Source organism: Belonocnema kinseyi, chromosome 2 (genome assembly GCF_010883055.1).
Source record: "Belonocnema kinseyi isolate 2016_QV_RU_SX_M_011 chromosome 2, B_treatae_v1, whole genome shotgun sequence".
In the NCBI taxonomy this organism is placed as follows: Eukaryota; Metazoa; Arthropoda; class Insecta; order Hymenoptera; family Cynipidae; genus Belonocnema; species Belonocnema kinseyi.
The window spans coordinates 123,167,498-123,185,191 of NC_046658.1; the positions used below are offsets into that span (position 1 = coordinate 123,167,498).

Genomic DNA, 17,694 nt, shown 5'->3' on the forward strand with positions numbered 1-17,694 from the left:
AAGTGAATGAAATTAGAATTGTCGTTTTAGATACTATAAAGTGGCTTGAAAAGAGTAAATAAAATATACCTTGTCTATTTGATTTTGAACTACCATGAGAAACCACACAATTCCTGACTTACCAAAAGGTCGAAATTGAAAATACCATTATTAAATAACAACGTTTTAGCATATTCCAATTAATTAAAATGACCCACACTAAATCTTTGTTTTTTCATGATGTTAAAAAGTATCATCCCCTGTCTAAGCATATTTAAAATATTCGAAATGGCAGGAGATAAATAAAATGATTTTTTATTTTTCAGAAGTTGTGAACCAGTCCTCTAAAGATGTCTAGGCCGATTTTGAGCAGGCCACGTACGCGTGTCTATGGGTGTAACTATGACAAGGGAGAGTCCTATTACAAGCCAATGATGGACCATCTTGACCGGAAGTACAGCGGCCGTCCTCTTTTCTCCGAACCAAGAACTTCATTAGCCGATGAAATTGCGGCTCGCCGAAGCGACATCGGTAACATCTTCAGTCGTTTTCCGAAATGGTTTTAAAGGAATGAAAACGTATGCATCCTTCTCGTCCACCCGCTCGTCTCCCCTCTTCGTGGACTTGTTAATAATGCTCGTTATGTTATGTTCCGTGATAATAAGCAAACTAGAAATCCCAAAAACATCCCTCAAGTCTGAAATCCCGTCTTATTCAATTAATACGAAATTGCTGCCTTTGCTCTTGATTCTCTCTCTGGTTTTCCTTCAAAAATCTACTTCTCAAATCTTTCTTTTCATTCTATCGTTGAGAATAATTATGCATGTCGAGAAGTTTTTGAAAAAAATGAGAACTGTTTGAAACCTTATCAGTTGAGACTAAAGCTTGGAAATTTATAATCTTGTTCTTTTAAGTAACATTTTTGAAATTATGGCCTCAACCTGACAATGTTTTTAAAAATTTGACAATTTCGGTATGCATCACTAATTGAGGAGTAAACGGACATAACATGATAAATCGACTCGAGATGATTCCTGAGTAATTAGACAATGCTATTTCTCAAAGAGATAAGAGATAGAAGAAAAGTTCAAATAGAATCATATACTCTATAGAAGAAAGTGTCTCACTGCTTATCCAATATTATCAAATTTACAACATTTTTCAAGCGAAACATTAATGGGACAGAATTTGTTTTTTCTGAAACAATGGTCAATATTCCTATTCTTTGAGTCGTGAAAAAATTTAAATCATGCTTATTTTAAAAAGTTGATTTATCAGGTTTGTCTACATTTGGTTAATCTTTCTACAACTGGCTATACTATTTCCATATCCTGGTAATTCATGTGTTCATTGTAATTTTTATCATATTTCATTGACTATTTTTAATTAGTCTGCTATTTTATTGATAAGGGAATCGGTTGAAGACAGCAATACCTAAAAATCGTTATATTCTCACTAATCAGCATCCCAAAGTTTGAGAAAGGGCGTGCGTACATTTTTTTGTGTTTCCTGATTTATGTGTCTATTGTCACGTTCTTCAAATCCTGTTGTTGTCCATAATCATTATTGTACTCGAACTTGGCTATTGAATAAACGTCTACTTTTCTAAACGTCTGACTTTGTATCGACGGAAGTCTAGTGCGTTGGTATAATTCGCGAGTGTGATCATCGGATCAATTTGCGGATCTATTTAGCAGAACCATCCTTCCTTCTCTTTCTTCTATGCTTTATAAAACAATTCGAAAAATTACACAAAATTGAAAAAAAAATTAAATCCCTCTTGTTAGAGTACATTGGCTAACATTATTTAGGTAACAAAAGCATACTGATCAATTTTATGCATATTAAGAAAGTGATTAAAAAAGGATCATAAACAACTTACCTAATTGTGAATTTACTAACAATGAAGACTCTTATCGATACTCAGGGTTGCAACATGTCAGGGAATTCTGAAAATTCAGTGAAATTCATGGAATTTAAAACTAGTTAGGAAATGGATATACTTGTCAATTTTGCTAATTAAATAACAGAGTAATCATAATGAAATTTAATTTAGAAAGAAAATATTTTACTAACGAGTCGGTCTTACAAACACATGATTTTATAATTGATTCATTTTCTAACTTTTTCTGTTAAAAATTAATCTCTAGGTTGAAATTTGTATTATTTTTTTGAAAATTCAACATTCAATTATTACACTTTTGTTTGAGAACTTATATTTTTTGGTTAAAAATCCAAAAATTGAATTGAGATTGGAGCTACTTTGTTCAAAAAATCATTTTTTTGTTGTTTATGATTCATTATTTTAACTCAAAAACTTTTCTTTTTGCTTGCAAAATTAATTTCTTCGAATTGAAAATTAAGTTGTATTTTCTTGTAAATTCATGTTCTGTTGCCGAATATTAATATTCTTGTTAGAGAATTCACCTTTTCGGTTGCAAATTTATTTCTACGGTTGAAAATTTAACTATTTTGTTGAAAACTCTTTTGTTTTGTTCCAAGTTCTTTTTTTTCTAAAAAATTAAGCTTCTCAGTTGGGAAATCTTTTTTAATTAAATGTTATCTACTTGCTTACAAATTTATCGGTTTTTTTTAATTCAACTATTTCTTTGAAAATTTATCTATTTGGTTGAAATTGTTTCTTTTTTGGTAAAAAAAATAATCTCGTTAGTAGAAACTGCATCCTTTTAGCTAAAAACTTTTCTTTTCTGTTTGTTACAAGTTTATTTTTGCGGTTTGACAATTAATCCATTTTGGATAAAATTCAACTAAATTGTTGAAAATTTTTATTTTTTATTAAATTATTCACTATTACACTTTTTGTTTAAAATCCCTTTTTTTGTTAAAAATTCAACTTTTGTACAACTTTTTTTTATTGGTCTCAAATTATTTCTTTGTAAATTGAAAAGTAATTTGTATTTTCTTAGAAATTCGTCCTTTGTTGTATAATATTAATATTCTTGATAAATAACTAATTTTTTCGGTTGAAAATTCATCTCTTGAGTTGAAAATTTCACTTTCTTTTTAAAATTCGTTTTTCATGGTTAGAATTTACTATTCTAAACTGTAGGTTTTTCCTTTTTGGTAGAAAATAAATATTCTAAGTTGAAAATTCATTTATTTTTCTTTATTACAAATGTAACTATTTCGTTGAAAATTCATGTATTTTTTTACAAATTCATCATTTTGGTAGAAAAGCATTCTTCTGCTTGAAAATGTAACTTTTTTAAGTAAATGTGATCTTCTTGGTTGAAAATTCATCTGTTTGATATAAAATTCAAAAGTTTTCTTAAAAATTCATTTCAGGTAAAAATTTGTATTTTTTATTGCAAATTAAAATATCTTCTGGTGGAAATAACAACAATTACACTTTTAGTTGAGAATTAATTTTGTTGGTTACAGATTTTTATATTTCTTTGGAAATTAAAATATTTTGTTAAAAATTCCTTTTTTTAAGTGAATGTTCGAACTCAAAATTTAATTATTCCTTTGTTTGTTGAAAGTTCATATTTTCTAGTTAAAAACTCAACTATTTGGTTGAATTTGCATATAGTTTGTTAAAAATTCAACGTACTTGGTAGGAAAATAAAATTCTTTGTTGAAAATTATTCTTTTTTGTTGGAAAATCAACTATCTGATTAACAATGTTAAGATTTACGAAACCCCAATCCCCCCAAATTGTCTTGCTTAATTTGTATATGACGCCTCATAAAATTCTGTATGACTCTTGTTACTAAAAATATTTAAAATAAATTAAGAAACAAAATTTATGTTACATTAAAATTATGAATCGCTTAGGCATAGGAGTATTTTAATACCTGAAAGAAAAATGGACAATCAGACAGAAAAAATTAAGAATTGGTCAGGGAAAAGTCAGGAACAGTCAGGGAATTTCATAATTGGGATTTTATAGCAACCCTGTTATTTTAAGATACCACGGGACTAAAAACGGTAAATTTTAATCAAATCTGAAAGATGAAGCTACGAAAATCTTTAAGATGACTCTACACTACGAAAATCTGTCTCGCGCAAAACAAAAATCAACTTCCGTTTGGGATTGACCTTTTAGGAGAAAAGGTTTCCTGTTAACCTTGGCAATGCGTGACTCAGTAATTTGAAAATTAGACGTGCGATGACTAAGATTGGCTCGTTAAATAGTAAAAAGACGAGATTTGTGGGAGACGATAATGCATTTAAGAAAGTGCGAGAGGATCGCTAAATTTAAATTTGGCTAATGTCGGGTACGTGATGGCCTTGAACTACTTTTGGATTTCACGGTGGAAAATTATTTCCGCAATCGTTGGAGCAATCGCGTCGAGAAAACAAGGTCGACGATGCCACATTGCAGGTGCAAATCGGGATGCAAGTTCGGCTCTTAGGATAGGGGTCTTCTTCGTCGACCCGGATATTAATTTTTTTTTTAATTCTAATTTTGAGTTTCAAAGATTTTATATTTTTAATTTCTTATTTTTTAAAATGTCTGGGATTTAAAAATAAAACAAGGTTTTTTAAAAATATATAAAGTAAATTAAAGAGGTCAAATGATTTTAAAGATACGATCAAATCCTTTCAGACTGATCAGGGATTCTATAAGCGGACATTATTTCTAAGGATTTTATAACAAATATTTCAACTTTGGCAAAAAAATGTAAATAGAAAAAATGTATGTTAAAAATGATCCAGGATTTTTATAGATAGTTTAGTATCTTTTAAAGTACACTATTCAGGGTGGCTACTGAAGACACACAAAAAAGTCCCTATCATATGTCCTGGTTCTTTACATTTTTTAAATCGGAACAACAAAACTGAACACTTGATGTTTTGAAGTATTCAGAAAGCAATTTCCACATTAATGAATCAGATAAATCCCAAATTAAAAATATGTTTCATTGTGCAATTCCAAAGAAGTCATCAAAATTGAAAAATTATCATTAAGGAGCCTTTAAGCTCATAAATAGTTCAAATATCATATTTTAAACCGAATTTATAAAAAATTAAAATGATTTATATTAGTTTCTTCTTAACCGTTTAAAATTTCAATATTGTACAAAATCAAAGCTTTCAAAATCGAACAAATGTAACATTTGATGGAAGTAAATTCGACAATGAATTAAACGACTAAAATTATTTAATTTATCAATTTCTATTGTAAAATTATTCTTTCTAATTAAAAAAAAAGTTTTTAATGTTTTATTTAAGAATTATAAAATTGGAAGCCTTGTTTTGAAATTCTCCGATTTCCAAAAATTTCAATATTAGTACATTTGCTTCATAAGGTAAATAATGTATTATTTACCTTTATTCAAAACATTTAGAGATTGTCTTATTTTGAAAGATTCGGTCTTGTACAATATTCAAATATGCCTTTTAAATTTAAGTAAATTAATAATTCATTCATTAATTCGTCGAAAAAACAAGGTCAATGATGACACACTGCATGCTCATCTCTCAGGGTTTTGTTCTTCGACCCAGATAATAAATTTTTTTATATGCAGTTTCACTTTCAAAGATTTCGTATTTTTCTGATAGTTATTTTAAAAAATTAGTGGGATTGAAAAATAATACAAGAGTGCTTTTAATATTTCAATTCAGTAGAAGGGGTCAAATAATTTTAAAGATAGTATCAGATTCTAAGCATTTCAAACATTATAATTCAAAATGGATATTTGACTTAAATATATTTAAGGAATAAAAAAAATTTTCATTTTTATTAACGGTAATTTAAATTTTATTAACAGAACCTTTAAAGCCCGAAAGTTTATAATTAATTATTCAGAAAATAATCTCCATATTAATTAATGTAGTGCGAAACAATAGTGTATTTTAAGCCTTTAAAATGGAAATTTAAACAATTGTAAACTTAAGGTTTTAATATTGTTTAAAATCGAAGCTTTCAGAATTAGACAATCTTAAAATTAAAAATATTTCATGTTTCACATTTACGAAAATGTAATAAAAATTGAACAATCTTCATTTCAAAGTCTTCAAGTCCATAAATAGTTCGAATTGCAGAATTTCAAACCGAATTTATTTCAAATGAATCAATGATTAATTTTGTCTATTTTGTCGGGTTTAAAAATCTAATATAGTACACAAACGAAGCTTTTAAAATGAGATAATCTTAAAAAAAAATATTGTAAAATGGACAATTTAAATAAAAATTTTAATTAAAGGCAATCAAAATTCAACAGGGAATTTAAGAAATTTTATAACATTGAACAACACAAATTTTTAATTGTTCAATTTTAAATGTCAATTCTAAAATAATTTGATTCTGAACGATTTCAATTTATTCAATTAGAAAAAATAAATTTTATTATTTGAATTAAAAATTCTACAACTTGAAGCCTTCATTTGAAATTCTTGAACTGCCGCAATTTTAATCTGAGTCCATTCGATTTTGAATGTAAAGAATTCATCATTTTAAATTATACAATTACCAAATTAAAAACATTAAAAATTGAGACATTTAAAACACGAAATATTTGGAGATTGTTTAATTTTGAAAGATTTGATTTTGTACTATTTAAAAAATTAAAAAATTGATATTAAAATACAAATGATAATTGAAATTAATAAGTAAGATTAATAATTAAATTAAATTCCTCTCCTAAGGTACTAGGTCTTCGAACCAGATTTATTAATACGCCGAAATTTTACGAAAAAAACTTAAAGAATAGAACAAAGTTTTATAATGAAGAAACAAAAAATGTTTTGATAAAAATAATTCAAAATTCTTGCAAATGGTTGACTTTTTTTAAGACTACGCTATTCAAGAATCAGAAAACGTTCCCTGAAATTCACATTGTTTAAATTAAACAATTTATAAATTGAAGTATTCAGAAAATAATTTCAAAATTAAAAAAACGTAATGCAGAACAATTCTTAATTCTGAGCGTATTTAAAATAAAAAATTTAAAGACAGTTTTTATTTTTAACGTTGAGTAACACGCATCTTACCCCTCGCACCATGCCTTGATACATTACAAAACATTGAAATTAAAAATAATAATTTTATTTAGAGGCTACAGTGAATAATAAACAAACTCACGACAATCATTAATTAATAGGACAAATAAGAGGAAAATAATATCAACTTTAGAAAATAACGAAATTTTTAATTGAAACATACTTGTCACCCCCCCCCCCCCCCCCCCCCCCCCCCCCCCCCCCCCCCCCCCTTCCCGACTTAATACCCGTTACTTAATAGTTGAACAACCTTTTTTTATTTTAATATTATTCAATTATTAACAATTTAAATTTTAATTATTAAGACTTTCTGTTATAAAAACAGTTTGTAATTTTTTAATTCAAAATTCTAAGATTTGAAGCTTTAACTAGACATTGTCTAATTCCCGTGGTTTAAATCATAGTATATTTGTTCTGATTTCAAAACAACAAATATGGTGAATTTTCCAATCTAAAAATTGTTATAATTTGAACGCTTTCTATTTAAAATTGTTTCTTTCAATTTGAGTTTGTTGAAAATTGGGCAAAAAGCTACATTTCTTTACCTTATTTTAGTTAAAAGTTACATTGAAATAATAAACAATCGTTTAAACAATTAGAAGCATATTGAGTCGATCCTATCCATTTTTTATATTGCCTGATTAGTTAATTTCATTTTAATAAAACCGACAATTTGAGACAAGATGTAGAAAATAATTATTTAAACAATTAATAATTGATTAAAAATATATTAATCTTTTTAATTTTTCCATTAAAGATTATCTGTAAAAAATTATAAAAAAGTAAAAATTCTTACTTGTTCATTCTAACGTCCCTATTAAAAAATTGTACAATTTCAAACATTTTAATTTGCATCCCTGGGATTCTGATCATTCTAAAATAATAATAATAATAGAAATATTAGACGATTTTTGTTTCTAATTATGCACATTCAATCTAAACTTCTTCTGTTTTCAGCGATTTTTTCCAACCATTTAATATTAAACACTTGAAATTTAAAATTATGCACAAAAAGCTTTTCAAACAAAATCTGCAAAATATTATAGGGTTCAATTTCCTAATCTTGAAAATTTAATTTCTTTAATATTGAAGGCTTCAAACATAAAACTTCTCAACTATATAAACACTCAAATTCGATTAACGTTATGAACATAATTAAAAACTTTTTGAATTGATAAATTAAAAATGTGTAAGCTTAAAAATTCATGTTTTCAAATTCCAGCATTCAAACTTAAACGATTTTGCAAGTAGCCTTCAATATTTGACAATTTAAAAGTAGAAGGGTTTCAGACTCTTAAATTTCTCAACAGATTCGTAGCCATCTTAAAGAATTTCAAAACGAAATATTTCACTTCTATATTATTTTATATGATGACAAATGACATTAACAGTGATTGGATAAGTTGAAGAGCGGAAACCCCAAAGGAGGTAAAGGCCTTTTTCGAAATTTTACGCGGCGACAAAAATATGTTCGCATTTTATTATATCAAGAACCAAAGAACGTGATTTCAAAAATCAATAAAAAAAATACACACAATTTTACAATTCCTGCAACGCGGTAATGAGGGCCTATGCTGAGCCTATTTAAAAATGTTAAAAACTCATTTTCGAAAAAAGTGGCGCTTACCCCTTTCAGTTTTCCGCCCTTTAGTTTCACTCATACAATCAAGAATCAAACAAATTCACCATCCAGTGGCCACCCTGTCATCACTTACAAAATTTGGTGGTTATTTCGAAAAACCCTTTCTTGACCTATCAAAAATTTAGTTGAATCAACAAAATTTTTGTTTGCTCAATAAAAGGTTTATTAAAAGAATCAAGGTTTTGTTGAACCAACAAGAAACTGTTGAAGCTTAAACAGTAATCCAATCCTTTTTTGTTTGGATCAAACCTTGTTTTCAATGATTCCTTCAAATCAAATCAATCTTAACTCTCTCGAAGAACAATACATAAAAAAACTACTTTAAAAATACCTTAAAAGTAGGACAACAGACTCATATTTTGATAACAGAAATAACTGTAGTCCGAGGGTGTCTAAAGGAAAAGAGGGTAAAACGAGAAGGACTGCTTCGACTGGAAATATCGCTGAAACCTGATTGCTACATTTCAAGTTCGACTTTTGCTGGGTTGCAGGGACCCGCGACCTTGCAGGCAGTCGGCAGTCGGCCTACGGTCGTGATATCGAACCAGAATTCGAACCTCGATCTCGTCCCTTGGCATCCATCAACGCCGATTCTTTCTTTGACGATGCCGACGAAACCGTCTTCGACATCCGAGGTCAACGAACTTCTAGAAGCCATCGTCTTCCGCTTAGTGAAGATTTCGCCAATGAAGTGGCATCCACGACTCGAAATTTGAAATCCCGAGTAGCATCTTTCAATCTTGACTCATCATCACAAGGAATCCACTCTGAATCTTCTGCTGTCAAATCCAGGTCAGAAAAGCTCTTACTCGATAGTGCCAGGTCAGCCAAGAGTGCAATGGAGGATGCTGAATCTGCCTTTAGAAGACGCCCCAGATTTTTGGCTGAAGAACCAGATATTCCCGAGGAGAGGCCTACTAGGTGGTCCAAATTATTGGATTCTTCAGACAATCTAGAGGATATTTCTATTGCAGCTGCTAACAGAGCCAAGAGGACCAAAGCTAGACTCAATGATCTTGAAACCGAAATGGAGGAATCGGCAGAGAGATCAGCTCAGAGGGACCGAAGAGTTGCTGCTCTGAGGGCCTTAGTTAATGAGAACGCTATGACTGATGATAGCTTATTGGCCTCCAGTTTGTCCAAAACATCCATGCGCTCTGAGCGATCAGAACGGTCCGAGAAACATGTTAGTTTCTAGTTAGGGCGTTAATAATGCAGATAAATGACATCTTTGCTGGTTTTTTGAAATATATTGGGTTTTAGTTTATCCAAATATCATAATTGAGGGCCCGGATCAAAGAACGGTTGTAACTTTCTGGCGCCTAAAGGGGACCCTGAACGTCGCTTAAATTCAAGTGATCAGGGGTATCTCCACTAGCGCCAGAAAGTTGTAGTTGGTTCTTTGATCCAAGACCTGAATTGAAAAGAAGATTTTTTTAACTGGTAATAGGATCCAGAATTTTTTTGTCTTTTTTTATTCAAAAAATTTGTTTTTAATTCTTGGGTCAATAAATTTTTAAATAATACGAAAGCTAATTTAGGCTTTCGAGTGACCCTTGCCTTAGACGGGTTAGAATTCAATTTCCCTAAAATCCATTATAGATAGTTTATATTTTGTATTCGCGGCCAGAACGCTTGATGTCTTTAGAGAAGTTATAAGTTAATTAAAAATGTATAGTATAATAGGTTTGAGATTAATTAAATTCCCGACCGTCTAAGGCAGTACCAACTCGTATTGCATTACTGGCAAGTATTTTAAATTGACACAAAAATTAAAAACGTTTTTGTATTAAAAACGAAACATAAAATTCTAGACCGTAATTCTAATTTATAAAATTTTCCTTGGAATTAGTAATAATAAAACCGGAAGTTTATTGTATTTTAAATTGAGGCGAAGTTATTCTAGAGAGGTTGATTAGGATTTTTGAAAGAACTGCTGGGCCTGCCAATTTTTGTTCCTGAATTTTTAACTTTCCGTTCAATCTTATTTTTTAATATTATATTTCATCATCGTCAGCTCGAACTAATATAAAAAATTTAATTTCTGACTATATTTATTGAGCAGCAGTTCTGACATTTGGACCCAGGAAAATGTCTCTTACTTAATCCCTGCTCAAATTCCTTATCCACCATACTATCACCGAATAAATAAAAATGATAAAAATAACAAAGAAAATAAAATAAAAAGATAATAATATTGTGAAATGTCCGAACTTGCCAAGTGTCAGGTGTTTTTATAAATCGATCGAAATGTACATGAAAGATTGAAATAAAAGAAAAGCTTGACGTTTCCACCAATTTGTATGAAATAATAAATAAAATTTTTATCCAAGTGTATGCTCCTTTTCTTATAAAAATAAACATTTAATTAAGGAATTCCTCTGCCTTATCGTGATTTTTGTTTCCCTGTTGTATTATATTCCTTTGATATTTTTCCTGCACTTTTGTTGTTTTATGGTATAGTATATTTTATTTTCCATGCATGTGCCTAAATTGCAATTTCTAGCCTGCTTTAGGAAATTGTAAAAAAGGGGTTTTAATATATTTTTTGTACAATTTTAAAGGATTTGTGGGATAAAAATTTAAAGGGCTCAGATTCAGGCTACTGTTGACGCTATTTGATACTTTTTGTAGGCAATGCCACTATTTTCAAAAAATCCAGCCCAGTGTCATTATTTGTTTACTTTAAATTAAAAAATAATTTTAAACTTTTTTGTTCATTGGCGAAAGTAAAAACAAAGTTAATTTGAAATATTGGTAATCCAATTATTTTTCATTTCAACTTTTCCAAGGAAAATATTCTAAGATTGTACAATTTTAATTTGTAACATTTATTGGTCCGAAATAGAATAATTTGCAATTCGGTTCTTAAAAACCGAAAAAATTCATGACTCAAAGTATGACAGTCTTAATTTTAATGCCAGCCTTAATTGCTGATATATTTTTAATTAAAGATTGTTAGAAAACTAATTATACTAAATTGAAAGAGTTTATAAGTCAGCAATTTAATTTAATTACAATTCAAGAGTGCAAACTATCAAATTCAAAGAGTTAAAAATTAGGAAAGCATAAGTATGAATATTAAAAAAATAAATAGGTATTTTCCAGATTTAATAATATTTGTAATGAATTTTGAAATAGTTAAAATTTTTAATCCTTCACAATTAATTAAGAATTCAAAAAGAACATTTTCGCGTTTGGAAAACAATGAAGTTAAAATGAAAAGGAAAATAAAATTGAAATTTTTTGACTTTAAAATTGGACGATAATTTATTTTTAAATAATTGAAAGTATGTAAGAATTCATCAAACATTTTACAATTTAATCTTTTTATCTACTTTGAAGGAAATTAATTAATTTTATTGTAATCAGTGAAATAGGGACCAATATTATTGAAAGTTAAATCAGTTTTATAATAATTTCATTTTCTTTTTAATTCACCTCGTTGGTTGAAAATTTAACTATTCAATTTTTATAAGATGAATCTTCCGGTTGAAAAAATCATCTTCTGGGTTGCACTCTCTTGTTAAAAAATTATATTTTTGTTTAAGATTTATAATTTTTATTGAAAATTCATCTCTTTTATTGTAAATATACATATTTTTTTAGTAATTTTATTTTTTGGCTCAGAATTATTTTGTTCAAATAACAATGTTGAAAAAAATCATACGTTTTATTAAAAATTCATCTTTTTTTATTTCGAAAATTAATCTGGTTTTCCTGAGAATACAATAATTTGGTATAAAATTAAACTATTCGATTGAAAATAAACTTTTTTATTAAAACTTCATATTTTCAGTTATACAATTATTTGGTTAAAAGTTAAACTCTTTTTATTAAAATTTCACTTTTTATTATAAAATTAATTATTCGTGAAGAACTCATACTTGTGGGTTGAAAATTCAACCGTTTTTATATAATTCAACCTTTAGGTTTTACAATTCAACAAATTTGTTGAAAGTTCGTATTTTTTTCTGAAACATTAATATTTTTTCCGGAAATATATGTTTTTGGTAAAAAATTCAACTATTTGTTTAAAAATTCATATTTTTAAATTGAAAATTAAACTATTTAGTTTTAAGTTGAACTAATTTGTTAAAAGTTCATATTTTTATAAGGTTCACGTCCTTGGTAGAAAATTTAATTATTTCAGTTTTAGAAAATTATTCTTCCGGGTTAAAAAACCATCTTTTATGTATATATTTTCTTGGAGAGTAATTTTTTTTATTAATCAGTATAGTTGAAAATCCATCTATTTTCTTGAAAATGTAATTACCTTATTGAAAATTAGTTTTTTTGTTTGTTTGTGACTTAATTTTTTTAACTGCTGTTTTTTTAACGATTTCAAGTAATAAAGGATACTATTTATCGACACACATTAGATATACATAAAAATTATTGATGCTTTCATCAAAAATTTTTATTTTAAAATTATGAGAATGATAACTGTATAAGGACCATTTGGAGTTTACGCTTTAAAACACAGAACATTATTTTTTAAATTTCGCCTCCCTAAAATATTTAAAATAATGGCCACAGACCTCTATAATTTTGAGTAAATTTTTCATCATATAGTACAAAAGTAATTGAATTTGAGGTCCTTGTCAAGTTCTCATTCTCAAATTTATAAATTCCTAAATTCAAGTGCGAACAATTTACAAAATTTTGCTTTATCAAAAATACATTTGTTGCACATATTTAACCATTTTTGTTAGAAATGATCCTCAAAAATAAAAATAAAATAATTTTAATAAAATGATTGTTCCATTTATTAATTTATATGTTTATATATTTATATCATTGATTTATTCTCTTATTTCAACAGTCAATCAATCAATGAAGTTTCGAAATTAGGCAATAAAATATTTTAGAATTTCAGAATACCTCAACAGAATGCAAAATTATCAATATATTTTAAAAAAAAATTCTGCATATTATTTATTATTTTGTAAATTTTTTTATATGCGCATACGCGTTTGGCATAATTTTCTTTGTTAAGGTAACTGTCATAGAAAACATCAACTTTTTGAAGAAAAAAAAGTTTTCTATGAATTCAAGAATTAAAATTATGTTATCAGTTATTGCTTATGGAAGAAAAAATATTAGTTTGATTTAAAAATGTTTAAAACTGACAAAAAATGATCATTTTAACACTACAACTCTTCCGTTTGAGAAACGACTTTCAAACAATCCAATTGCAAAAAATGGTTCAAATAAATGTTTTTTCTAAGTTTAAACATTTTTTTATTAAAAATAATAATTTTGATTTGAAATTACATTATGAGTAAAATTATTTAAATTTTTAAAGTGATAAAAACAGAACTATTTTTGCTGAGAAACAATATTTGGCACACAAATTTAAATAAACGATTACAAAAAGTTATTCATCTGAAACTTTTAATTTATATTCGCAAAGAAGTCAATTTTAAAAATTGCATGCATATAAGTTTATTTGAAAAATATCATGACACTATTTTTCTACTATTTTTCAAAATTATGCCCACTATTGATATTATTTTTAGTCTCTCAAATGAGTCTGAGAAATTTGATGAACGTATCACTTTATTTATTATTTTAACAGAATTTTATTTTTACACTATTTATTTTATACATTTCATTGGCCGAGAAGAAATGATAAATTGGAAGATACGACGTCTGAGGATAATTAGTAATAATTTTTTTAATACTAACTGCTTGCTTGTCCACTAACGTTTCAGGATCTCGAGGTATAGCGGGAAATTACAATGAATATGATGACTCGGATTATCTTTTCGATGGACGTAGTCGAGCGATTCCCGAAGAAGGTTCTGACGACGAATTTCTTTCGACTCATCGACGCTTCAAAGATCGCGCTGCTGCCGCCTTTGAAGAAGATTTAGCAGAGCTAAGACGCAAGCGGAGAGATATGCAGGTTAACTTTTTAGTTGTTTAAAAAAAATTCAATCATGGTCATTTTCGTTTAATAAAATAATTTCCCCAATCATTTAAGATGAAAGGTAACCAGACACATTAGGGCAGACAAAAAAATGTGTTGCGACACCTGTCTCATTTTTTATAGGTATAGACAATACTTTCATTATCTCATGAAAAATCTTTAGGCAGAATAAATCGATAATTATTTTTTTAAGCCCATTGAGCGCATCCGTTCGTTGCATTATTTTTACGAGACTCAAAACGAGATTCGAGATGAGGTTCGAGACGATGCTCGAGGTTAAATTCAAGTTTATTACAATTTTTTATCCTATAATATCACGAATGAATAGTATTTCCTAATGCTTTCGCCTGATTGATTCATATTAAAAGTAATTTTTTTATTCTCTTTGCTGTTTTTTTTCAATGAGTGCCATTACTTGATTCTAATTCTCATATTTTTAGAACCAACATCTAATTTTTGAAACAATTCTTATTTCCTTGAATAAATGATTATTCTATAACATCGTAAATTAGTAGTAAATTATAAGTTGTGTGGCCTAATTAATAATTGCGAACACCTAATTTATAGATTTTTCTGTAATATCTAATTCTGAACATATTCAGTTTTTTAATTGTTCTTATAAATTAAGAAATTGATTAAAATATTTTCAGAAATATGTGTTCAAATTTATTAATTATACTATAGCATTAAGGAAATACCATTGACTTGTGACATTATAAGATGTTAATTTTTTTAAATAAATAAAAATTGTTTCACCAAGTAGCTGTAAGGTAAAAAATTTACGAATTAGGAGAAAAGAATAGAACTTATTGGAAAAGCATTTTAAAAAACGTTAATATAGCGTTTTCGCGTCAAAACTTTCATCTAAACTATAATAAATTGTTAAAACAATAAATTTAACACAACTAAAATGAAAAAATTACTCTTAATATGCATAAATTCGACCAAATCATTAAAAAAATACCAGTCAATTTTAAATAATATAAAATAATAAATTGTTTAAGCTAATTCAAATTACATAAACAATGAAAAGTAACCTGAATAGACCTTATCATTCATAAAATCATAAAAAATTCATAAAAAGAGCAATATGTCTCAAAATCCTTATTTCACTTGTATGGGGTAGTTTTTGGGGTTGAAATACAAAATTAATGGTGAATTCGTATTCCTTGACGAGTTTTCATGAGATCATGAAATTATTGCATACATTTCATAATAAATTCTCACAATTTGGAGAAAATTTATAAATATTGACCTTCTTAATATAAAAAAAGATGTATATTCACTTTTTTTGGTAACCTAACCAAATATAAATATAAAATAAATGAATTGCAGGCTCATTCGCAAAGTATATAAACTAGAACTCAGGTAGATTTTGATTTAAAAAATATACATTATCTATAAAAATGATACAAAAAATGTTTCTCACCCTTTTCTTATTTTATTGCGTCGCTTACGAGATAAATTCAAAAATAATATAAACTTCACAAACAAATGTTCAAAAAATCGTAAATTTTTTATATTTTTCAAATACGTCGATAAGTTTAAAAATAATAATAATTTGTATAAGTATTGGTCTCATTTTTTCATGGTATGTTGTTAACTTATCAAAATATTAAAAAAATGTGTTTCCTTGATTCTACCCTCAGATCCAACTGGCTACAAAAAAGAATGTAATAAAATTCAAAAACTTGTTAATTACTTAAAAATTCATTAAAAAGCAATAAATGTCATATTATAATTAAATTTAGTACTAGTCATAAAAAGATCAGTATTTTGAATTTTTCTAATTAATGTATTGAGTACAGTCCATATTTGAATTAAAAGTATACGAATTTTTTGGCACGAATTTCGACCCAAGGATAAAATCAAATATTATTTTAAAAATTTTAATTATTTCCAGAGTGACTATTTACAATGTTAAAAAACAGAAAAATTTAACACTTTTACAACGTCTTCTGATAAAATTAACATTTGGCTTATAAGTCACAAAATTTTATTTTAACTCAACTGAAAAAACAAGAGTTTACATCATTTGCGACGGTAGTGCAATTTTTTCGAAATTTTTTGTAGTTCCTTTCATTATTAATCAAAATTCAAGGGCTCGAGAGAAAATCTATTCACGTAAGTAGAATTTACAAAGTTATTAATACAGCTAATATTGCTTTCATTATTTTGACATCTTCATAATAACCCAAGAATAAATGCATCGAATTGTTAACAGCTAGCATTTGTCTCAAATAAAATTATAATAATTTTTCAATTAAAATTATTTTTCTATTTTGTAGGCAAAACGAATTGAAGTCTGTTTCTGCCTAAAGATTCGACAATATGCTCCGAGGCTTTTTGTACCAATGATATCTGAATGATATTTTTATTTTGCGAATAGAAATTATTCTCACTTTTCTAATTCAGTCGAAATTGGAAATTTGTATCTCTACTCTACTTGAGTCTTGAGCCCTTCAATGTCAATTTATTGTATAAAATACAAAATTCTTCTTTCAGTATCAACTGAAAACTATTTTTAATCATTCTTTTAATTTATAAACAATGAGAATTTTGTAAAATTATGAAGAAGAAAATCAAGGGAAATGGGACTTTTATATTCTAATAAAAATATGCAAACATTTTTGACTTTAAGTCAATGGTTTTGTTTATTTAATGCAAATGTCGTTAATGTCGTGTTGTCTATTATGTATAAGGGTAACTGAAAAAACAAAATTCTAAAATTCAAACTCTTAATTTGTATTAGAAAAAAGCTGGGCTCATTTTGAGTCGGATATTGACCGATGCTTTAATTTCTGAACACCAATTAAAACCCCTTAAACCTTCTGATATTCATTGATACGCCTTCAAATATTATAAAAGTTTCTGAAGTCCTGGGAAATTTATTCAAATACTATAAGACCTTTTAAAATCTCTTGAAATCATAGAAATCCTCGAAAATGTTATTAAATCAGTCAAAATGCCTTAATAATGTCTTTAAATCTTTCGAAATCTTCTAAACCCTTATAAGTTCTGCAAAATACTTTCTAACTTTCCGATAAGCATTTTTTTTAAATCCCTTCAAGTCAATAAAATCTTGAAAAATTCTTTGAAATTAGTTTAATTTCTTGAAAGTTTTTTCGAGTCTTTTAAAAATCCTAATATGAATTCCTTAAAAATTAAA

The 17,694-nt window shown here is 27.4% G+C and overlaps 1 protein-coding gene across 2 annotated transcripts in view; it reads left to right on the forward strand.

Annotated features, from left to right (window-relative positions):
* Window positions 1–17,694, forward strand: part of LOC117168044 — a 95,585-nt gene that overhangs the window by 58,659 nt on the left and 19,232 nt on the right. Inside the window, exons 2-3 of one of the 2 annotated variants that reach the window (XM_033353385.1) lie at window positions 306–510; window positions 14,308–14,501. In XM_033353385.1, coding sequence (XP_033209276.1) covers window positions 330–510; window positions 14,308–14,501 — 375 coding nt within the window. In that variant the 5' untranslated portion in view covers window positions 306–329. Of the gene's footprint in view, window positions 1–305; window positions 511–9,081; window positions 10,926–14,307; window positions 14,502–17,694 lie in introns of those variants that run through there. The other variant, XM_033353384.1, reaches the window with a different exon arrangement.